This window comes from Leuresthes tenuis, unplaced genomic scaffold, assembly GCF_036924035.1.
Source record: "Leuresthes tenuis unplaced genomic scaffold, fLeuTen1.0.hap1 SCAF_16, whole genome shotgun sequence".
In the NCBI taxonomy this organism is placed as follows: domain Eukaryota; kingdom Metazoa; phylum Chordata; class Actinopteri; order Atheriniformes; family Atherinopsidae; genus Leuresthes; species Leuresthes tenuis.
The window spans coordinates 14,018,266-14,043,288 of NW_027325370.1; the positions used below are offsets into that span (position 1 = coordinate 14,018,266).

A 25,023-nucleotide genomic window follows, 5' to 3' on the forward strand; every position below is an offset into this window, starting at 1 on the left:
CACATTGGTTTCTGTAGACGCCACGTTGTATTCCTGCTCGCTCTGAGGGAGCAATTTGTATGAAATCTTCCAATTAGGATATTTTAACTCTAAGCAAGTCATTTTGATGTCTAACCACAACCATGTGACGTTATTGTCGAAACCCAGCTAGGTTGTGACAAAGCATTGTCACGTTGTGTTGACATGTCACCAGGACAGACAGCAAAATGGTGATGGTTTTGCTGTAAAACAAACATATTTCAGTCCTAACAGTTATTGCTTCCTAACCCTAACTAAGTAATGTTGGTGCTTCAACCCAACCAAGAATGACAAAAAAAGTTCTGTTGAATTATTAACTGAACATAACCAAAACAAACAACTGTTGGAAGTCTTGTTGAAGTCAATGGTGAGCAACATGATTTGAATGTAATTTGCTATAAACTCTGAAAGACTAAACTGAATTATGAGTAGGGTGGTGGCGTGTGAGATACCATTGAAGGTAGAAAAAAGGTAAGAATTAATTATTTGTGGTTCACAATAAGAAAGCACATGCATGCCATAGATATGGGGAACGTAAGCACAACCACAATCTGGCCACCTGTGGTATGCCATCGTATAAACGGTCCCATCATTGCCAGACCTGGCCCATATCCGGTTGACATACCAATTGCCGTGCAAGAAGTCAGCCAACTGACTGTCGGCTTGACGCCAAATCTGGCTCAGACCCGTCTGCTATGTGGGTATACAGTACTTTGTCAGGAGCAAGACGTTATCGGTGAATGTGTCATCATGAAGAACATGGGTGAACTTTGAACATATATGTCATAACAAAATCTGTGTCTCTCTACAGAGAAAGTGTGGAGGGAGGAAGACATAGTAGCCTAATCACACAATTCTGGGACTTTATTAGTAGAATGCAGCTCTCGGCTTTATAGACCATTGTAGCTAATATATATTCTTGCTGCTTCATTTTAAGCCTTGTCATGCAGCTTCTCCTTTGTCAGTGTTTCTAAGCTGCTGAATTATGTGTTTTGAAAGTTTTGACCTCATGACGTTAAACAAGATCATCACGCAGAAAAGCTGACAAATGTCAGAATAGGTTACAAGACCTGTATCCCACATTTTGTCTACATCTGCAGACGTTTGTGTTTTTCCTTATTAAATGTAACTTCTTTCATGTGTTACTGTCATTGTATGAATGCAGCAGGGCACCTGTTTTGGTTTTTACTATTTCATATTTCTTTTTTTCCCGCCACCTTCATATATTCTCTGTCTCAATCACACTAACTGTTTCTAGAATCAACTGGGCCGATACAAAAAAAAAAAGAAAGACAAATCAAACAAACAAGTAAAATCTGCTCTTTGAAAAGCTACTTCGAAGAAAAGGGTAAATTATGCTGATGTGATAAACAACTCATCAGCTAAAAATGCATGTGTCTGGTGTGAATGAGATGGAATTGATTGCATGCATGACAAAACATTTTTGCATGACACACAGATTCATCATACTCTGAATCAGCGGAGATATTTTTTTTCTGTGTGGCGCCACAGTAGTCTGCCATTCAGCATTAGGAAAGCTTTTCAATCAGGACTATGAGCAGAGAGACACATGACACTCACATCAGAAACTCCACTTAACTTGTTATTTTCACAGCTTTGGCCTCTTATATTAAACATTCACGGCACCTGTTATGGATAATATGAACAATATTCCCTGTTCATTACAGGTAGTGTTAGTGCTTTGCCACGAACGGTTGATGTCAATTGGATTTTCAGTTGGCTGACGGTTGAGGAGCCGTTAACCCTCGCGCACAGCGTCCCGTCGCCTTGGATACACCAACAAACATGGCGGATTAAACTTCCCCCAGGAAACACAAGTTTTGAGCGGTGAAGACAAGCGTCGCTCATACAGGTAGCTGTTTTTTTTTCTCTCCTTCAAATTATTAGAATTCCCAAGGAAGCTAACACGTGAAGTAAAACACACGCCTCTGTCATTTTAGTCTATGACCCACTAACTCAACTTTGTAAACGAAAGCAGGAGTACAGCCTGAGTAGTGCAGCCTGCTGGTGGTAATCCACGGCTGAAACAATGCTGAACGACGTGTGAAGATGTGCTTGCTTTTAGTCTGTTTTCAGGGATAAGTGAAAGCTATGACTGTTTTCTTTGGGTTGGGTTTGATTGATAGCATGGGTCTGTTTTATTCGTCCAAGAGGTGAAATGGACATCGAAGAGGAGGAAAACCCATCTGCTCTGGCTTCAGGCAGATGGGGAGTGCTGGATGTCCACCTCAGCAGGGGGGAGGACACAGAGGGTGAGTTTATTCCTTACAGAGATACTTGCTTTGCGTGAATTGTAACCATACATATACATTTTTTCCTAAGACTACCCTCGCCTCAGTATGTTTCATTATTAAAGAGAGAAACTACGTTAGGGAAATATACCAGTCGTTTTTTGGTAAAGGTAATGAGTGATTTTCTCTCTTTTTCCAGTTCATCCTGAGGTAAAAGATCACTTGAGGGTTCTTAAACTTTTCCTGCGATTGCTTTTGGCACAGAATGTTTAATGCGGATTTGATTTCTTGTACTTTCTGTGATTCCAACATTGGGAGAGCAGAACATCTCTGTCTTTTCTTGTAAATGAATGTTTTAGATAACAGCCCACGATCAAACCATTCAAACTTTAACGTACAACATTATAGGATTTGGCCTTCAAACAGAAAATAAGAACTCAAAGTTTGGAAATATTTAGAAAATGTTGGTCTTTTTTTATATATATATACACAAATGCAATTTATTTTTGTAATTCTTCTCTGAAGCCAGTTATAATGTTTAAAGAAGTCTTGAATTATTACAAAAGTTCAAACTTTTGTTTTTATTTCTCATTGACCAGTTCTTCTTCTTGGCTTTTTATTATTGTTGTTTTTTGTTATTTATATTTAGAGTTGTGTGTTCTAGCTGCTTAGTTTTAGTCTTAGTTGTGGCTGTCTGTTTAATCTGGGTTTTAAGAGAAAAGGATATCCACATTTCAGATGGTGATCCAGGCCAGGAGACGCTTAAAGATGAAGGGCGAGCCCTGCCTTCTGATTTGGAGTGGTTAGAAGAATTGTATGAGTAGGTATTTCTGGATTTGTTTAGTGCTTTGTCATTTCTCTCTCACTTTGTTGTTAATGTGTCTGTTGGGTAAGTGATATTTTCAGAATGAAATTGTCATAGAAACAACTCAAAACATATTGATTACATTTTTCACACCGTATATCAGAATGCAAAGAGGCACTCTGAGCATAACTTTTGCATACATTTCGTGTTCACATAAAGCGGTAAGGATTTGCATCAAACCTGCATCCTTTTCCACGTGTCCTTTTGCATCTGCCCCAAAGGGACGATGATGGCGTTGGTGACCTTGCGCTTGCGGCCGACACCAAGGCGAAGAGGAGTTATGCAGAGACAGCACGGATATTCAAGCTGAGACGAAACCTGGACCAGCTGGACTGCTTTCACCGACAGAAGGAGCACGACGTGCAGAAAGCCAGGTCTGGACCTGGCAGCAACAGACCTCTCGAGCTGAAGTGGCTTCTTAACCTAGATAGAATTTCATGGGCCTGGTCTCTCTGTCAAAAGTTGTCGTAGAGAATTTTCAGTTTATGCGAGGATCTTTTCTTTTTTTTTTTCCCACTCTTCCCTCTCTCCACTTTGTTACACAGAGCCAATCATTTCTGTACCAATTAATTTAGCCATTTGCAGGAAATCATTTCAGCTGAAGGGAAAACATTTCCTGTAACGTTCCCACTTCTTAAGTTTCTTCCCTCTTTTTATTTGTCTGCACTCCGAGCCATTAAGCACCTGATGAACTGTGATGCAGTGCCCATCCAAAATGGCAGTCATCATCCTTCAACACAAAGCTGTAATGGTCAGCGTGGAGCTTTAGTGCACTCTGATTAAACATCAGCCTAATGGAGCCAAAGCACACCTGGCTTTTAACCAATCTGCAGCTTGTGTATGACCATGTGCAGTCATTTAATTTTTTTTTTTTTTTATGACAGTGCACTCTAATAAAATCCAAAAAGAACAGGCAATTCAGAGTTTTTGACACACGTGTGTCTACTTCTCGCCTTTGAATATCTTCACTTGGTTCTCATCTAAGATAATTACCATCCTTTATTAGTAGTAGCCAAAAATAAAACCTGTTGGCCTGATACCTTTGCAGACACTCCAATTCGTCTGCCTGACATAAGTCCTGAATACGCTGGTTTTATTTTATTTTTGGTTTTTTTCGTCCCAGAGAAAAGTTGAAACTCTGTCATCAGAATCGGGAAAATCTGCTGGAGCAAAGGGAAAAGTTGGAGAGAGAAATAGAGAAGCAGAGAGCAACAGACAACAGGTGAGCACAAAATAAACAAACTGAGTGGACAGCAGTTAATATTCAGATGTAGAAATTGGCTGTTATTGGCCAGCCCATGTGTGCTTTTTTTTTTTTTTGCAGTGTGGCGCTGTTCCGATTGCGAGCCCAGCATAAGCAACTGTGTCAAAACCTGCAGAATGAGGAAGAGCTGGAGGGCCACATCAGAACTGAACTGAGGCAGCAAGAGTGAGTTGAAGAGGAAGATGATTTGTCAGGAGGGTCTCGATTGGACAGGCATTGGTGATGTGTGAGAAAGGCTGCCCTCTCACCCGCTTCAATTGAACTGCTGCATCATCACTGAGGGGGTAAACACAAAGTAAACACAACGGGAATACAGGAGGCTCAGCAACATTGGTCATCCTGCTGCTGCACTGTAATAAAAGCTGTAAACATTCTCGCCTCGTTTTACTCTTTAGTTGTTGTTTTTTTTTTCCAAAGGGTAATTCTGCTTCATCGGATCTTTTTAATAGGCATTCGGCAAAGGTAAAAGTTTCCCCTCAGACTGATGGTGCAGTGTAAATTGACATTGGGCTTATTGAGGGGACCCTGTGCGAGTGTAATATACACCAGTCAGCATCACTTAGGTTTGTCCTGTCCATATCCATGTGTCCTTGCTCCTCAGACTGCAGCTGAGTGAGGTGGAAGTGGAGCTTGGCAGGGCCTCCTCGCTCCGACAGGAGGTGCAGGAGGAAGAACAGCTTTTCCAGGTCCTTAAAGCCCAGAAGGCAGCGACAAGGTTGCAGCAGGAGAGGAAAGTCAGCCAGAACCTGCCGCACAAGATGAGGCATCTCAGGGAGTAGGGGAAACAGTTTTTTTGTTGTTGTATTTTCCCTGGGAAATTGTTTTATTTAAATTATTTACTTTCTTTTGCGAGTGTTAAATATCTCTGATGTTCTCATGAACAAACAGGCAAATCATGCTGAAGAAGGAGGAGACTGAATGTCAGAGGAAGATTGAGGAGACTCAAGCAAGCCGCAGGATAGCTGCCAAGTACTTGAAGCAGACCATTAAAAGGTAATCACCTGGTAAACCAATGAGCAGTGCCAGAATAGAACAAAGATATAAATTATTTCAGAGGACCCGTTGGAGAGACGACCCGTCCTGTTCACTCATAATAAAGTGGCAGAGTGTTACGAGGAGGGCTGACATTGAACTTGAACGGGCTTAGATTCATACACCAACATTGGGGTTAGGGTGTATAGCAAATGAAATGAGCAGAAATATCATAAATATAATAAATTAATATCAATAACTAAACAAGTAAGAGTTGACCCGATTTCCAAAAGTCATAAAGTTAAAAGTGACTCTCTTCTTTAATATTTTAAGCTAGAATATACAGTTTGTATTACCATCTGTCATAGTTTCAAATGGAGAAAAGGGTCTGAATAAAAAACCTGAACTCCCCTCATGGTTGGTACTCAAGTCTAAAAAAAATTTGCTTTTCGCTCTCGTTTTGAATATAAACAAACTACAGTATTCAAAAGCTCAGCTGATCGATTTAACCTTTCAGTAATGAAGCCAAAGATGTGTTGACATTGTTTAGGTGATTGGTGTTTTCTACTCCGTACCTGTGGTGTTCATTTTGCTCATCTCCCGAAAGTCTCACTGCCGTCTTTATACTGTATTTAACATTTTCATTCATTTTAAATGCCTTCTTTGCGTTTTTTTTTCTTCCAGAATGCACCAGCAAGCAGCTGAGAAAGAGCAGCAGAACAGGGAGTTGGTGAAAAAAAGGACACAGGCTGTCAAAACACTGAAATCTAACATAGCAGCCAACCAAGTAAGCAACAGATCCATCCATACCATCCATATCTTAACGGATTATTGATTTGTTTTTTTTCTACTTTGCTGTCTTCTGTTTTTAATGATTAGACCTACTTACAATCTAGTCTGTGAATTGTTTCATAATGTTTGCATAAGAACATGACATATTTAGAGAAAGGACCTGGATTAGCTAATTCAATTGGCTGTAAATGTAGAGCAGGCATGAGGCAGATGCCACATTTAGGCTCTGTGAATTCATTGCTGGATTGTGTGTCTTTTCGTCGCCATTTTTCTTATACTTGTTGCTATGATCTCGCAAGACTTTTAATTATGTTACGTCACAGTTTTTCTTTTTTGTTTGCTTGTTATTGATCAAGTTAAGACATATGGTTCATTTCATATTTTGGAGAAAATGTGTCTATATAAACACCTATATATCCCAGCTTGGGGAATCAATTTAATGCCTACAGCTGCTTGTGGTCAAATATAGCTTTATTAATTCAGCTTTGTCACTTAAGGAGAACTTACGGGCCCAACAAAGTAGAGCCAAAGCAAACGCCCAGAAGAAAGAACAGCAGCAAAGACAACTGAGAGAATCCCTGCAGGCCCAAGGCATCAACAGTATCAAACATATGTACCAGCAGAAAGAGCTAGAGGAGACAAAACGAAAACAAGAGTACGTCCTCTCCTCTCCTCTCTCCTCTCCTCTCCTACATGCATGTCCTTTACTCCCACTCCATGCAGCAATGTGTGGGTGTTTTCTCTCGCTGTGTGCTGAGGAATACATGACCCCATTTCAGTATAATGCAGTGTTGTTGATTTACACCTCCCAGGGAATTTGAGGAGAGCCAGAAGTCAAAGAGGTTGGAGATTCTGGCAAAAATTCTTCAGGAGGATAAGCTGATAAAGAGCAGAAAAAGTAACCAGGCACAGCCTCTGAAACTCTCAACCACTCCCAAGTTCCCATCTTTGAGGAGGGAAAGAGAGAGGCTCCCGTACTATCTGGATCCAATCCCCCCATCAGTGACCGAGGAGGCAGCCACGATTGTGAGGGGCTACTTAACATCTGATATACAATTTGTTAAATGTGGACTTTGGCAGTTATAATCCAGTGAGTGTGCATCTATGTCCCTGTGCATTTTTCCAGCATTTAGAAAAGGTCAACGACATCACCAGCTCCTCGTCAGCTTCCTCTGACGCTGAGGAGCTGGAGGAAATCGTTCAGGAAGAAGAGGACCACCAGGGTCCTTCTGACAGCCTCGCTGAGCCTGAATTCTCTGGGCTGTGGGACCAGGACTACAAGGTGCACCAAAACAACTTTCAACCATAAGCGTCTAAATTTAAACACCCATAAATCACATAACATTCAGCAGACACATCATTTTTCTGTGGATTCCACCAGAGACTCTAACTTGGCCATATGCATTGAGGTGGGTGAATCAGGAAGGGGAGCGGCATGAACCTCCTCATGCTCGCAGTGGAGCTTTTTTTTTCTGGCAGGTGAAAAGGACACCGTGTGTCAGGTCAAGTAGCACGAGTCTGTCCACAAGTCAGCTGGAGACAATCTTGTGATGGGATCACACCAGCTGTGATGCCTGTAAACATGGTAACATTCTCAACCATGAGCCCTCAGTAGTCATGATTACACTAATGCATTATCAGTTCTGAGACAGTAACACTCTTCAGAGTTTGTTCTCAAATTGATCTAAACTGCAGATACGAATGTCAGGTGTTGTTGCTGCCTTTTGCATGCAAAGGGCCACAGTTTGGATGCTGTTGTGTTGACCGACAAACACACATATTAAACACTTGCCAAAGTGTTCAAAACTTTAACTGATGGAACTCCTAACGTGGGATAAAACAACAAAAAGACACAGAACAAAGATTATGCTCTGATAGTGACAGCAATAGGGACAACAGATATATGTTTTTTAAACAGATCAAAGCCAATAAAAGTCCTAAGCTTTTCACACATAAATAAATCAGTTCATGCTAATTTGATCTTTTATTTGATTAGTTTGTGACCAATCAAACAGCTGTTCAGTGCCCTTAGGCAGTAGACTTCCAAAATGCCTTCTAAGAAACACTATAGACAATGAAAACACATCGCTAAGTTAGTGGAACATTCTCATCATGAAATATAGTCCAGTTTTATAGACTAGATACTGTTTTCTCACATGGGGCACAGCAAATATATTTACTAATGGCAAAAATTAAGTTGGGCAAGGTTGTAAAGTGGGAAAAGACAATGGACGCCTTCACCGCCTACTCCAGCACCTTTACCAAGTAAAGTCAGACCCATTTATCTGAGTTAAACATCTGTTAAAATGTAATCTGTGACTGCAGCCTCCATCAGACAATACAAGGCCCAAAAAATATGCAAAAGAGTAATTATTAAGTGAATCTGCTGTACCAGTGAAAAGTTTAGACACATCTGAACAAAGAGGTGCTTGTATGAAGATATGTATAAACTTCATATCTGATCTCCGCGTACAGGCCAGTTGGATAAAGGTAAGAGTATTTCTACATTAAGTCACTACCATGGAGGTGAGTTTGCTCCCTGTCTAATCCAGCAGCCCCACACAGCTGAAATGCGGGCCGACAGGCATCACTTCTCATTGAGCCGGTGCCTTTGAGGCCCCAGAGTGAGCGCATTGTTACAGCTCAGAGATCTAAGCCAGTGACGAGTCGAGTGGAAATTAGCTCTCTTCCTTACATACAGATCACACTGATGCCCTCATCGGAGGCTACTGCCAAGTACAGTAGACGAGCTAATGAGATGATTCATGAGCAGGAGAGTGATTATTGAACGTATGCGCCTCACTTTGTGCCAAAATGTTATTTAGTGCAGAATTACATAATCACAAAATCCAGAGTAAAGCAGGCCCCTGAACGACTCTGTTTGCATGTGAGACATTTGAAAGTATGATTGCATTTCTTTAGGTGCATTGGTTAAAAAATACCAACACTGATATTCAAATGCAAACACTAGAAAACTAGTGTACGATATATTTTACTTCTTACGTTTATTAGATTAATTTGCCCAAGTTTAGAAATTCGACTTTTGAAAAATCCCATCTTGAAAATCCTCTGACATGTTTTTTTTTTTCTCTCCAGTTTGTTACTTGTGACATCGACATCAATAAGATGTTTCTATTGATCACAAGAAAGCGAATATGGCCGATAATCGATAACATTTTTCCTTTACCCTTTTTAAAAAAAAGTCTAATTTATTTTCACTTTCTTCTTTTCTATACGCAGCAGACTAATCCAAAAATAAGTGACATGATTTACTGCGATGCAAAGACTAAACAAGCTACTGACATGTAATGAAAATCAACCTTTGAAAGCTTTGATCGTCACAGAAAGTTCGAGTCTGTTTTACAGTAACCTTGCGTAGTATTAGATCACGTTTCCTGCTTCTGCTATGATTCACCCTCTGTTCTGTACAAACAGTCGTGTCCATTTGTGGTTCCAGAAGCACATCGCTGAAAAAACTGCACCGGTGCTAAAAGAAGAAAAGAAGGATGAGCCTTCTATGGCTGGTGGAAAGCTCAACACGACTTCTAAAAACCTCTGTGGAAAAGAGCTGAAAGGGCGTCCGTTTGTCAGTAAACCAGAGGTCATCCTCTTCAAGGTACCCACTTGTATTTTGTTTGTGAAAACATCACTTGAAATACGTATTGTGATAGTAAAACAGAAATTAATCCCTGTGAGTTTATTTGTAATTCTCAAGTCTTGCTGATTGATTTCAACAGCGACAGGATGGATTTGAGTATTTTGATAAATTGTCTGTTTCAGGACTTCGAAGTGGGGAAAGTGTATAAGAAGAAAATCGTCCTGACGAACATCAGCTACTCTGTCAACCACTGCAAGCTTCTCAGGGTCTCTGCTCAGCTGAAGGACTGTATCGCTATCAGGTAAGATTTTCTCAGAAGGGCCAGTTGACATATTACCAGCATACAGAGGCTTATTCTCAAGATTGGTTTAAAGCCAGTGGACCGCATATCCAAAAAGATAATAGCTGCGAAACACTATTTTACAAGGAATACAGCAGTAAGCGGTTTAAAGCGCCAACAATTTCTTGCAAGTGGATCTTGTGTTTCAATTTATTTTACTCAAGTCAAACTTCATTAAAAAGTGATTAAAAGCAATGTCCTATTTTCTTCATTCAGCCTTTATTCTTTATAGATGAGTTTAAACTGAGGTGAAGCATGACATCTCATAACCGTCCCCTGGACCATAAGGTTAAAAGTAACTGTCTTTGAAAAAATCCTGCAATTAGAGATAAGTTCCCTAATAGGTTCATGGTCAAATTGTTCGTTTCAAGTCTGTTTTTACACAGTACAATGCTTATTTGATCAATTATGATGCAATGAAGGGTGGGAAATATTAATCACTACCCTACAGGTGTTAATACAACCTGGCTCTTTGGGCAGCAACATAAAAAGAGGACTGAGGACATGGGTTTAGAAAAACATGGGGTTTATTATTAAAAACAAACTATATGACATCTGAGATGACAATCTAAAAGCAATGCAGGAGCTTAGCAACCGACAGCAAGCGTGCTGATCTCTCTGCAAGCTGCACCAGTTATACTTTGTGGCCACTAAAGCCAGTTGGAGCCAGTTAAGCCCATACACCACCCACTGACTCTTGCACTGCCACTGCAAGGTCATTGAGGATGTACTGGGATGTAACAGTGTGTGTCGCTGCCACTAAACACAAACGGTGTCTAAGTTGGCCAGAAGAACAAAGCTAATGCTAACCAAGACAGCGGCTTCACATCAAAAAGAAACTTGCTTTGTATTAGTCGCTTGCTTTGACGCGACCAACTGGGGAAATTAGTTGTAAATGGAAACAAAACATTCCTTTTTCATTTATGGATCATTGCAGCTTTTCACAAAGCTCAGAACCAAAACTGAAGCCAATCTGAGGAAAACAGAAAATTTCCTCTTATAAGATGAAAGGGACATTAAAAAGAATACACATTATGAACTACTGTTGTTCAGTGGCATTACGATATGATTTCTGTTAAGAGTAATGAATTCCTTTTGAACAGCCAACTCTGCGGTGATTGGAATTTGGTTCCATAGATATAATTCTGATATTGTGACGACAATCGAGTCAGAGGTGTGTCAACAAATAACATGTTAGCGGTCCTTCTGACCCACTATATGTTGAAGTCATTCAATGGAAACATCTGCCCATATATCAACAGTTCAGAACAACCGCTGTTTGTCATTTTCAAAGATGACGGCGTGTGCGTGAAAGCAAAGCCTGTCCTCCCACATATGGATGCCAGCTTGGATCCCCACGCGCACAGCTCCCCTTATGAGTCTCAGCTCAATGAGTCAGTCGATGTCTCTTCTTTCTCCTCTCTCTGTGCCTGCCAGCAGCCCACAGGCCGAGCAGAGATGCTTTATTCTCCAGGTCACTCGCTGTGTATCGCTTTCCTATCAGCTCTCCTATGACTTGATGCGGTTTCTTCTCCTCTCTCCTCTTTCTGCCTCACTGAGTGAAGAGTCTCGCAGGCTACAGCAGGGTCAGCTGGAAACTACTAGTGCTGTTCTTGAGCCTTGATGCGGGACCACTTGTCTGAACATATCACCTTCTAGTCCTCTGTTCCTAACTCACATGGATCAAACACGCACTTCCATACCAAACTGGTGAACACACACATACTGTGGCGCTGCACTTTATACTCTCTTCCTCCTTCATATCTCCCTTCTATGTGACCAAAGTACAGTCAATCACCCCTCAGACTTTTCATGACTGTATACGTTTTATTTGTAATGAAACGCCTTCCTTAAAAAACAGAATTCAAAAGGAATTAATCAAATACACGAAGAAGAGAGCAGTGCCTGCTACATGCAAGTTTAACACAATAAATTACTTCCAAATTTGCTAAAAACAGAATAAGCAGAATTGGCTTCCTGCTGCACCTGTTTGTCACTTTAGTCATTATTTACTCATTTACACCCTTTTAGTCATCATTTCATTAATTTGAGGAGTAGGTATTTACTCCCTTATGTGGGAATAAAATATGCTGCACTGCTTTCACTCCAACTTATCAGACAGAAGTTTCACAGTCCACCTTAGTTCTCTACTCCCCTGTGGTGTCCCTTCTGTTTCAGGTCCCATGCTCTTCTCTTTATATCTGCTGCTCCTCGCTTCAGTATTTGAGAAACATCAAGTTTCCTTTCACCGTTTTGCAGATGTTGTACAAATTTATTTGTCTTTTAAATGTGGAAAAATAAAAGAATAGGTGTTGGCAGCAACCGTTGCCCGATTGTCTGAGTGACTTTAAGTCATGGATGAGCCTAAACTTCATCAAGCCAAATGAGAATATAGCTGAGGTGATTGTCTTTGGACATTTGGAACCTCCTTGATATTCACACCCAAACTCCCTTTGCCTGTAATATTCATTCTTCTGTGAAGAATCTTTATGTGTAGTTTGACAGTGCCTTTAAATTTGACAAGTAGGTTTTCTCTGTTGCTAGATGTAACTTCTTGTTTCAGTTGCTGTCATTCTTGGTACGTGGGCTTAGATCTGTCATTCATTTGACACCTGCGGTGGATAAAATCATTCATAATGGAGGTAGCACTGTATAAACACAAATGTTGATGGTAAAAAAAAAATAATAAAAAATCAAAGTCAGCTTTATTTGTTTTTTACTTTGCAACTGCCTGACATCATATCTGTGGCTCTACCTAAATAGTCTGAACTAAAGGTCGGCCATATTTGGATCTGCCATCTGGTTTTGGTCATTTATGAGCACCCATTGACCCAAATATCTGAGTTTAAGGAGATGTAGGCCTGTGTTACATACCAAGTATGTCAAATATCAGGTCCAATAGTGTGTAATAGTCACAAATGCTAAAGAAAAGACATTGGTTTGACATTATCCTATTACTGTTTATGACTTCAGAAGCTCTTGCTTAAATAGTAAAATAAAGCATTTTTCCGCAGAGATAAGCCTTCAGTAACATTCTTTGATCTTCTTTCAATGAAGAACTGCTCCCCAGTTATTGTATAACCAATGTTATTGGAGCATCTCTGTATGAAGCACCATCATTAACTGTGATCACAACTGTTGTCCACCAGTAGCTGCTAGTATAAGACGCTGTTTGCTCCAACTCACTGCCTCGGCTATGAATGCATAGTTTGGAGCATCACAAGACGTAGTCCCTTTTGATCTAAAAAAAAAAAAATCCAGTTCCCTTGCCGGATGACCCAGCACTGTGTTTCCCAATCCTCCACTGCCTTGCATCTTAGATTGAACAGTGCATTTCTTTTCGAAAATTCCAAGTTTAATCTTATTTTCTCACAGTGCTCCTGCAAATTTTATACTGTATCAACCACAAACTGCACCGAGATCATTTACAAACGGTGCCAGAATTCACAGTTTGACATCAGGAAATATGTCTATACATACTGGCAAACAAATTCACCTGCTGTACAACTCACATTGTCCTATTCACTGTCTCTTGTGTGTGAAACGCTGGCTTTAGTGACACGTTCAGACCCTCAATATTGAGATCAGTTGTGACAACTCTTTATGGCTCACCCAGAAAAAAAACATTAGCACAGCAGGCGAGAGAGAGACACACATGAACCGGGAACACACTGGGCTTTTTCACACCAGCCCACGGTTCCCTGTACGCCCCCTTCATTTCTATAAATGGCTTCCTCTTCCCCCACATCCCCCCCCCCCCCCACTCTGGCATTCGTGCCAGAGTGGGCTCTGCTGTAATTTTTCACCACTGAAACAAAAGCTACGACAGCCTGGGCTTACCAGACCTGGTGAGACGCCATTGTGTCGATGTAGTGTTGTAGTCTTGTAAATGACTGGCTGAGCTCTTGGAAAGGAGGTAACACCCCAAGACTGCTGTGGAAGTGGTGAAAATGTGCTTGCATATCGAGATTTAAAATTGTGTCCATTCTAGTGATATTTTCGATTTAGAGAATTGTTCAAAGAATACACAAAGTTAAGAGACACCTCAAAGTCCTACTGTGATGTTTTTAATTGCCATTTAATATACTTGCAGAGATCTCCACAAGTTGGAACTTTGCTTCCTAAAGTCTTATAATGTGCTGCTAATTAACATGCAAGTGCTATAATGCTGATGCCGCAGCAGCTAATCGAAACTATTAGCGACACTCGCTAACACCACACAGGATCACTAATGATGCATCTCTAAACATTAATGAATCATATTGATGCTGAAGCTGCACGGCTGCTGGTGTGGTGGTTAGCTGCCTCACAGTAAGAGTGTTCCAGGTCCAATTCCCAGCTGGGGCCTTTCTGTGTGGAGTTTGACTTCCTCCAACCGTCCAAAAACATGCATATTAGGTTGCTCTAAATTGTCCCTGGGAGTCAGTGTGAGCTGGGTATGTTTGGGTGAGGCCAGTACGTTTTATATAAATTTGAGCAAAATTGTACTGTTGCCTTGTAGATTTGTAGGTTTTTGAAGGTCACCGAGCAGCGCAGAATCTTTGCCCGAGGATTCCACTCAAAGAGGCGCCACAAGAGAATCAAAGTCTCCACGGGATTCATGCCAATTCATCCTATAATTTTCAGCGAAAAGTAATAAATGTTAACCTTACTGTGACTCCTGGTTAAAGTTTAGAGACATTTCTCGGCATTCTCTAGCATCACTATGCTTCCAGTGTATAGGAGATATGTCCAGGCTCGCAGATATGGCACTGGGCTGCGCAGAAGTTAGAGTCCAGTAGCCAAACCACCTTATTCCAGTTTCGGACAATGATTGTGTTCCTATTTTTCTAAGTATGAAAAAAGTCTAAAGGGGGTGTGTGATATCTGATCAGGTATTACTCGTTTTTAAGGCACTAAGTGGTTCAGTGAAGTCTTGGCTATCATGTTGTTGTTGCCATAAACAGGTACCGGTCAGTGAACAGTACACTTCTAACATAGTTTACAGACTAATCACCTAATTAATCGTCATATGGAACTCACTGTATAGTTTAACATTCTGTATGTGCTTTACTAGTGTTAATGAAAAGCTGTGTGAACTTGGTGGTAAGGCTACATTCACACTGAATACCAGAATCTGCACTAAGACAAAGAAAAAATGTTCTTCCATTGTGGCTACTAACAAATATTTGGGAGAGTGACAATTTTCTTTCAACGTGGAAAACGTACAGTGGCAAGAGTACAAGTGTAAGGGTGTGTAAGCTCTGAACTGAATTACGAACAGAGGGTGCTTATTGGTTTACTGTAGGAGGAGCCAATGGGGAGCATATGGATTGTTTAATTGAACACACACTACAGTCAGTGATACTGTTACCATGATTTCAGTCCTCTGCAGCGGACGCTCTGTAGAGAATGGCCTCATTTGCAGCAGTTTATATAGGGCTGTAGCAGGCTTTTTCAAACTCTTGCCTCACTCAGCATTTAATCCCAAGTGAACTGCTCTATTTTCCTTTACACGTCTGTTATGCCACCTGTCTTGAAGCCGGGAAAGAGCAGTAGTACTGATAAAGAATTTTTCCAAAAGGGAAAACAAAAAAAAAACAAAAAAAAATCTGATGATGGTGCAATGTGACTTTTTCGAATTACCAGCAGATTTTTTTTTTTCCAGCCAGGTGGAATTCTTTCATGCACTTCCAGATCACAGCGGTGAGCTTCGGGTAGCCTGCCCAGGCTTCTTCACCTTGCAGCTGGACCAACAACTTCAAATAAGTGGCTTAAAGCAGACCTGCTGGGATGGAAATGTGTTTGGAGGGAAATATTTCATATTCAGATTTCATTGTTTATCAAAGGAATTTTCAAGTCTGAGTGGTTATGCAGCTTTGGCATTTCGTAATAATTTCCTCCAGCCATCCAGCATTTAAGCTCACGTCTCTCTTTGACGTTTCAAAGTTTAGGCATAGCAGAAAACGGGTGTGAAATGTCTTCATTTTAACGTGTTTGGGGAAAATCTGAGGAGCACAAATATTAACAAAAGGACTCGCAGACAACTTGAAAAGGCAATAAATGCTATCAGGTGGGTTGCTATAAAACCGTATACGCAGCTTATATTGCATCTATTTTTGTGTCCATCTGTCTAACATATTGTATATTAACAAACGTAAAACTACAATAGTAATGCTGATATGTCACAAAGTTTGAAGTCCTTTGTATGCATCGTTGTTCTTTGGTTCAAAGTTTCTCTTTGTACCACTGCTAACAACAAAGTAGTAGACGTCCTCTGCTGCTGTCTCCTAATAAATGCTCATGGTCACATCTCTGTAACGTTTTTTTTTTGTTGAATTCTGAGAATCCTCTCTGCTTCTCTGGCTGCCTTCCTGCTATATTTATATGGATCGTTGGCGAGTTATCAAGCTCCTCGAGGCAACGTTAAGTTTGGAATAAACGTATCCTGAGTTACACATGTTGCCCTGAAATAGCTCACTGCCCTGATGTTTCTTTGCTCATCTGGTGAAAAAAAACAAAAACGTTTGCATTTGTGTAAGGTTTATATTGTGATAGAGTAGGATGTATTAACCTGCCATTCTGTTCCACATGGCAGTGCTTCCACATGTAGAAGTGCCTTTTATCTTTACTTTGTAGTCTAAAACACGCAAACTCAGCATCAAGTTGACTTTTAACCTCAGCTCTGTCTTCTTTCCTCAGTATTTTGTCTGAAGATGCTGATTATTTTCTTGGATAAACTGTATGCTATTGTTGCTTAGACACCAAGTATGTTTCAAGCCTTCTTCATTTACTGCATTATGTTATTACTGTCATATTTTACCCTGCAGAGTCTTTATATTGTGTTGCTAATCGGAGAGTGCTCCATACTTCTTCTTTATTCATATCATACGGTGTCTTAAGCATTTAAAAGCCACTTACATTGTAATCCATCACATCATGTCTTATTGTGACTTCTGTTTCAGCTTTCAACCTCCTGGTTCCTTATCCACTGGGATGTCCTGTGACCTGCAGGCCATTTTCCAGCCTATGGTTAGTACTCTCACCACTCTGCATCCACAGTTTACCTATTAAGACCCAAGTTCCCCGTTAAACGTGGTCAGAGGTGTGGTCTCATGTGCATTAGGTCTAAACGGGTTTAACACTGCTGTCTGATATCAGCTGAAAATGTTCAGTGTCTAACTCAGAGTTTCCCAATCCTGGTCCTCAAGGCACATGCATGTTTTCCATGTTTCCCTGCTGAATGGGTCAGGTCTATAAGCTCTGCAGAAGGCTGAGGACAACCCATTAATTTGAATTAGGTGTGCTGGAGCAGGATTGGACCAGGATTTGGAAACATTAGTCTAACCAATAATAACCTCTTGAATCCAATGCTGATATCAGTTGAAATCCACTTTCATAAAACAAATTAATTCATTCACAAAAAAACAAAGATTTAAGGAGGCAAAAAGGAGGTTTTGGGTAATTTAGAAATTTAGTTTGCTCCATATTTATTGTGGCATATTTATATCAGCCAATAAAATTGGTTTACCAATAGATCAGTGAACCTCTTTAAGTTTGCTGTTTGTGAAGCACGTTGTTAGAACAGGCCAAGCTAACTCCTTCGCTGTTTTCAGTCTTTCTATCGGGAAAAGCTAACCTGTTAGTCTCTCTAGCCTAATACTTAACAGCGAAAGACAAGGTTTGTTGAAATCCTCTCATCTAACTCTTGGCCAGAACAAGTGTGTGAGTGTAAATGTATTTCCCAAAATGCTGAGATAGTGCTTGAAGAGAAGTTGTTCCACGGTGAAAAACCCCACGCATCCTGTTTGGTGCCCCAATAATAATGTAAAACCTAAATTTTGGATTCCTGGCAACAAATAGTGCTGTTGCCTCATCCCTGCAGATCAACGAGGACTTGGAAGGAGAAATCCAATTTGCATCAACAGTGGGTCCTTTCTCTGTCCCTGTCAGATGCACCATAAAGAAATGCGGCGTGAGTAGAGTGCGAGGCGACCTACAGAAAAACTAGTTAGCATTACTCTTGAATACAAGTTTAATTTGTCTGCTTTCTTCTTTCTCATATGGTTTCCCTTTGTCTTTTTCTTACATTTAAGTGCATTATACATGTTATTGTCAAATACCATCCATGTCACCAAAGAATCTGTCTAGTTTTAGGCCACTGATAATGTAAAGACGCAATTATTATCAAATTAAACACTTAAATCTTACTGCATCTTTTCCATCCCACTAAGTCGATATAATAGTCCAATTATGCTCAGTGTTTCAGTTTATCATTTAATCACGTTATGTGTAAATGTATGCAAAACTATGTACGTGAACTGGAAGCTCGCTAGTGCTTGCTAATTAGGGCATGTGAATATATTCTTTCTCTAGGCAGAGGTTGACAGCCAGTTCATTGACTTCGGTTCGCACGTTGTGGGCCAGACTATTTCACGGACCATCACCTTGACCAACAAGGGAGCACTGGCCACCTTCTTCAGCCTGGACACCTCAACCTGTCCGAGTCCAGAAACTAGCCATGTCCAGACGCCATCCCAGGTCTCTGCCAGCACATGCCGGGTCAGACATCAATCCGAACCTCAACAGTTGCTCCATTTTTCATGCCCTTTGGGAAGAAATTTAGAGCAATAAAGATTACAGTTTTATAACATAAATAGTTACATTCATTATTTGTTTTCGCATTATAGATTATACAATTATTGCTGTGCAGTAACTGATAAGACTAGCAGGTAAAAATGATAAAATGTAGTCAAAGGTTGTAATTATTATTTATACTGTAAGACAATTCAAATGCTTCTGCTTTGTTGTATTTGAAATGAGTTTAAAGATGCCCTTCTAAACTATGATGTATCAAATCAAATGAATGAGTGTGTGGTTTTGGCCAATAGGAGACATGCAGTGAAAACACAACGTCTAACAACCAGAGGAGCTCTGCTTCCACAGATGCCCGAGATGTTCAACCAAAGCAACAGAGTCAGGAGCTCCATGAGGCATCACAGCAAGAGCCTACTGGTAACACTGTTGTACACTGTGCATGCATTAAACAACAGTTTTTAGCCAGAACTGAAGTTCTGTAGGGACTCTATCTGAAACCAGTGTTAAGGAGCGCTTCTCAAAGCTGTTAACTAGGCCAACATGAAAATTAGTAAATGTTAAATGATTCAAATTCATGTGAAGTGATCCATTGAACTTTCATCTGATGTCATTATCAGGCTAAAAATAATCACGTTTCAGAGTTGTGTTTATGACCTGCACAACTATACCAGTTAGCCTTAACTTAAGGCCAGTAACAGGCCTCAGCCACTAAATAAGGTGGTTAACAGGTAAACTCCAGCAGCACAGTAGCAAGTAGCTCAAAGCACTGCCGTCCCTGAATACATCATCATGTCGCAGATTAGCTGTATTTGAATACAGTTTTGAAGACACAGTTCCAATATCTCCTCATCTTTCTGTTCGTGTGAGGACATTTGGTCCTTCTAAGAACAAAAAAAATAAAAGAGCACACACAGAAAGTGGAGGGTTCACCTTCTCTCGCATCTGAAGTCCTCATCGCTGCGCTCAGCACTTTCCACCACTGATGCTTTGATAAGCTGTTCTGCCTCTGCTCTGCTGGCTTTTGAAATTTTGTGCGGCTATGTCTATGTTTCATTCACTGTTGTAGGACAAGGCCCTCAGATATTGAACAAATGTTTAGGCAGCTTATGTTGCTTTTCATATTTTTTACGTCATATTTTGCATGCCGCAGATCTGATGGTCAGATTTTTCTCAATAGGAGACAGTGGTGCTTTGTAGGCCTGATTTAATGGTCTGTCTGCTCATTTGTTACTCATGTTTACACAATATTCTCAACATCTTAGCATTCATACTAAGATACATTTTATACAATTTCATCAACCGACTAGAGGTGGCGTCTCGCTGTGATGAATTCTGCTAAGCAGGCCGCTCCTATATAGAGCTTAATAAACTACCACAAAGCTTTGTAATGATGGATGATTACATTTTGTGCTGTGTGAGTCTCTGTCAATGTGTGTTTTGTGTTAGATCCAGAAGCTGTTCCTGAGGCTCGTTTGTCCCCAGATGTGGAAAACCAGATAGACAAGATCCCCTCAGACTCCAGTGACATTAGACTTGGACATGTAAGTATTAGATGCCACTTAGAACTCTTAGTGATTTCCTATTATAAGACCAACACATTGTAGCCTACACTACATACTGACTAGTTGCTGTTACCTATCTCCGATTTAACATATTGGCTGTCTTTTTAGGGGCTCTTAAGGAGATTATAATGTCCACATGACATGGACTGTGTAAAGCTGTACATGAATATGTAAATTTGTAATAATTGTAGCTGGTGTGTTCAGCTGCTTTGGATCAATCAAAGTTTTCCTAGAATGAAGCACTTGACTGTATATTCATCAATATGTCCATTCTTGGTAAAATAAGATAAGTTTGTCTTGTGAGTAGTCTTACAGGAAGAGAGACCAGTGGAGACTAGTATTGTGTATAGTACTGTAGATTGTTTTTACTGAAGGGTGATGCTCAATCAAAGGCTTTGGAGGATTAGCTCTCCTTTAAAAAAGTCTTGTGACAAAAATTTCAAAATGTAATGCATTCTTAGAGTTCTTTTATCTCAAGTGCTTCAAGGGATCCGTCCACTAGACTACAACAAATTCTGGGTGCAAAGATTGTGTTCCATGACTACTGTCTGCCTCTTGTTTTTTTGTAATGATGCTGTTTGTGCCTTGTGGCCTATGTGAAGCTGTGGAGTTGTTCAGGGTTCATTACATCTCCCTAGTGGGGGGACTAATGGTGCATCACCTTCCCTCTGCGCTTGTTGCGGCTGTGTGTGTTGCGTGTGTCTGAATGCCTCCGGCTCGATTGTTGTAATTTTGAAGGATACGTGCGCAGTGAGAGGTTGGCGGCTGGCGTCCTAAATGGTAGATTATCCATCAAACAAAAACGGTCCCGCAATATTGAGTCACTTGCCGCATCGGTGGCTTACTCCTCTCTTTCGTTTTTATGATCGCTCTCAACACATTGATGGTCCTGGAGGAGCACACAGCATTTCTTTGGGGTTTGATGGCATGCAGTTACCTTGCACACCTGCACCACGGGGATTTTAGCTTTCTTTTTTGTGTCATCGAGCAAGATTGTGCAGCTAAACCGTGTCATGCATTCACCGAACTGCAGCTCGATGAAAACTGTGTTTTGCACCGCTGTAAATAATGTTGTCTCTTAGAGGAACCGATGTACTTAGAAACAAAGTGTTTCCTGTTTGATGTATTTTTGTTTAGGTGAGAGGAGGAGAGATTGGACCCTATGAAAGTGTGAAACTAGAGGTTGTATTCAGTCCAACCATTCCAGGGGAGACCAAACTGGAGTTCTACATCAAATTCTCTGATATAAACAGCAAGCCGGTAAGATATGTTTTTAATGCTGTTCATGCCATTGGTACAAGGCCAGAATGGGGTTATAGTTTAATCTCTGTGACTGTGAACTGGTTCAAACAGATATCCATCCAGGTGAGAGGTGTGGCAGTCAGCATCCCTGTGTATGTAGTTCAGCCCAGCATCGATCTGAAGATCTGCATGTTTGACCGCCTTTATCAAGACAGTATCGTGGTCCAAAGCAGGTGGGTCCCAAAGCCTTATGAACAAACGCTGCACTGCAGTTTTCTGTGCATTTCGCACATGAATAAAATCCTTTAAAAGATGTCGATTTTAGGCTCTTCAAACACTGAAGTATGTATTGCTTCACTGTATACATTGTGAGCTGATTTTTTTTAAAGTTCTTTTAAAGAGCATAAATAAATGTAACTCACTTGATGAGACAAAGATGACAGTACGGAGGGCCGTAACTGCTTTAGCAAATACAGTTTGGCAAATGGTAGAACATATAAAACTATACGAAAAGCCTGTGCAGCATATACTGTGTAATTAAAACAGTTCCCATAAAAAAGATGAATCTTAAAAACCTGAAAATGTCATTGTAGAAACTGTCCAACGTACAGCTGGCTGAGAAGCGTGTCCAAAGTTTTTCTAAAAGATGCACACACACAGTGTCAGCACTTTTCAGAAGTTTACAAGAAAAAAAAAATATCGTTTTGGCAAATCCACTCGATTCAACAGCAACTCACACATTAAGATCCATTTGATTGGTAAAATGTACGAAAATCAGACAAACAAGGCATCACATGATCTTAAGGACCTTAAACAAAAAGAAATTAACCATGTCTTAAAGTTGTATAATTCATGAGTTATCCAACAAGATGACTGCATAAATGAATGCTACAGCTCATATTTCAATATCATTTGTTGTCATGCTTAGAAACATCCTTAAAATAGACTTTGGAAAGTGGCATGGACTGCTGATGTAGCATGCTGGTTTATCTGCTGAAAGCAATACTAAAACTCCTTCACAGACTCAGCCGCTGCCAAAACAGGCAGTTTCACAGAAAAACGGCTCACGGAAATCCCTTAAAACTGACAGGCACTGCTTTTCAGCCCAACATTAAACTCTCCAACTATTCTTAGAGCCAAGGAGCGCGTTAAGACATTCAACAAATGTGTGGATGCACTAAAAATAGAGATGCAGCTGATAAATGTTCATAAACAAAGGATGATGTAAGGGAACAAGCGGTAATCTCCCATCCCCACGGGCCTCTTTGATCTATAATGTACAGCAGCACAGAAGGAAAGCAAATCCTTTCTGATCATCTGATCACATTATGACGCATACCAAAGGTTAAGAATCCACCAGGGGCAATATAATTTGCAGGAGTGTGGTCATCACCTAGCCAGTCATTGTGTCATATCATGTGAGACAGGGAGTGCATGTATTGGGCGGAGGGGGGGGGGATTTGTGACAGCTGCCATCTGGTGCGCTGGCACACCAGCACATGTGACAACATGACGATGACAGTGTCAGTGTGAACTGCAGCTGTTAAAGGAAGGGAGTGCTAATGCTTGGACCAGCAAAGCACGCAATATGTCACCCTGCCTCCAAGACAATAATGTGAGCACAAAATAGCTTGGCAGGCTTTCGGGCAAAAACAATAAGAGAGCGGCTCCTTTCATCACGCAATTTGTCACTTTTTTTCTTTGACTAGATGGATATCCCACAAGTCCCCTTCAGTGTGTGACAGACGTTTTAAAAGAGCAACACAAAAGCGTGATTGAATGCGTCTGTCCTGCCTTCGTGCCAGTGATTTGGTTATCACTCCTACTAATTGAAAGTATTTTGAAGAGGTTTTAAGATGTGCAGTTTTTGACTTTTTTTGCTTGTGAGCCAGAGATTGGAATATTCTGAACACTCTTGGCAGAGATTTTATTTTTCATGTTTCAAACACTCAGCCTGGACTTTTAAGCCCTCCTTTCCAGGCACCTGCTGGGGAGGGGTGGTTGAGCATCTCTGCCCAAACTCAAGCCACAAAGACACAAGCAACCGACTTTTTTCTGTCACAAAGCCTTCTGTCCTTTGGTTTCTCTCTGCTTACTGCGTTTCTAATGTGCCAGCTATAACTTATTCTAATGCAGCCTGAGCCCTGTTTTGTTTGGACTGAAGAATGCGATGAGTGTGATGTTGATTTTCTACTCGGATCTACTTTGATTTTATTTTTGAAAAAAATAGATCCACAAATCCTGACGGATAATCTCTTGTTTGAGCAGATTTTTATTTTAAATGTATGTCATGTCATTGGGACGGTGCTGCATTGTGGTGATAGTTGCCACGAGTGCTTGCCATTTAGGCCTTGGCATCTCGTGTGGATTTGGTGTAAATCTGGAGTCAGGCACTCTGTAATTCTGCTCTGTATGTACACTCTGCACGAGCAACTTCTCTGCAACGTGACCCAACAAAAGTTGCCACTGGGTTCGGTCATTTTTCTGGTCATCATTGTCATTATTGACAAAGGGTTGATATTTTTTATCTTTTTGCAACTGCCATCCCCAATCGATGTCAGTGGAAAAGTTTTTCCAGATCCAACTTTGGGATTTCCAAAGAAACTTTCATTTCACGGGGAATCTTTTTTGTGCCTTTCGCAATCTGTTTGTATTACAGTTACATTATTCATGTTGGAGAAACAGTCTCGTCGAACCATTTGCCTAAAGTCAAAAGAAGCTCTTTGTGGCATTTGTTCTTCTAAAGTTAGATTTTTTTTTTCTCGTTCTGGCATTTTGCGCTGATTTTAGGACTTTAAGGAAATATGAGAATCATGGACAAAGAAAGGAACATGGAAGCAGAGTTTTCCAGCTAGCTGAATGTTTGTGGTGTAAACTGCCTGAAGTTGCGTTCACACGAAGAAGAACGACTATAGGAACTGTGACACCAAGCATGTGCCGCATACTACCGCTGCACCCGGGTCCCAAAATGGGTTTGGATTGCTTACAAAGATATTCTGAAACAGAACATTTAATCAGGGGTTCTTTATAAGATTAATTAAGCCGCACAGAGGAGGTCAGAAAAGAAGATATTAATGAAGTTTACAATTTTGCTTTTTTCTGTTCGTATTACAAAGAACATGAGAGATGATAAGAAGAGCGTGTGAAACACGGCCTTGGAGCTATCCAATGGAGGAGAGGATGTGATCCTGGTGAATTATTACACATCAGATCCCTCCAAATGTCACCCCAGCATTGTCTTTTGCTGCTGTGGTGGTTGCTGTGAGTGTGCTGTGGGCCCCACCGTCCATTTGAGCTGGACCCATACTTGCTTTTTTATTGACGTCATAGTTTCTGTTCCTTGTTTTGAGAACCCCGCCGACTTGGAAGCCGGACAGGTAAGCCAGCCTCAGAAAAGGTCCGTTGATGTTCATTTAGTGTGAAATTGCGTGCTGTGATTTAAGAGGCAGCTCATGAATGAGGCTGTAAAACTTAAAGCTCAGAGGAAACATTAAAGCTTTTGCCATCAGCATTTCTTCCACACAGTTTTTTCAGTATTGTT

General features: G+C 40.7%; 1 protein-coding gene across 1 annotated transcript in view; it reads left to right on the forward strand.

The window, feature by feature from the left end:
* Positions 1–2,197: 2,197 nt before the first annotated feature.
* cfap74 (cilia and flagella associated protein 74) overlaps positions 2,198–25,023 on the forward strand; it is a 45,896-nt gene continuing 23,070 nt past the window's right edge. The window contains exons 1-21 of the mRNA XM_072367035.1: positions 2,198–2,291; positions 3,009–3,090; positions 3,357–3,509; positions 4,259–4,357; positions 4,460–4,564; positions 5,001–5,174; positions 5,288–5,392; positions 6,056–6,158; positions 6,661–6,818; positions 6,976–7,189; positions 7,290–7,445; positions 9,621–9,779; positions 9,944–10,062; positions 17,046–17,112; positions 17,966–18,055; positions 18,457–18,642; positions 18,972–19,087; positions 19,506–19,534; positions 20,125–20,219; positions 21,378–21,500; positions 21,594–21,715. Of these exons, the coding sequence (XP_072223136.1) occupies positions 2,198–2,291; positions 3,009–3,090; positions 3,357–3,509; positions 4,259–4,357; positions 4,460–4,564; positions 5,001–5,174; positions 5,288–5,392; positions 6,056–6,158; positions 6,661–6,818; positions 6,976–7,189; positions 7,290–7,445; positions 9,621–9,779; positions 9,944–10,062; positions 17,046–17,112; positions 17,966–18,055; positions 18,457–18,642; positions 18,972–19,087; positions 19,506–19,534; positions 20,125–20,219; positions 21,378–21,500; positions 21,594–21,715 (2,549 nt within the window). The remainder of the gene's footprint in view (positions 2,292–3,008; positions 3,091–3,356; positions 3,510–4,258; positions 4,358–4,459; positions 4,565–5,000; positions 5,175–5,287; positions 5,393–6,055; positions 6,159–6,660; positions 6,819–6,975; positions 7,190–7,289; positions 7,446–9,620; positions 9,780–9,943; positions 10,063–17,045; positions 17,113–17,965; positions 18,056–18,456; positions 18,643–18,971; positions 19,088–19,505; positions 19,535–20,124; positions 20,220–21,377; positions 21,501–21,593; positions 21,716–25,023) is intronic.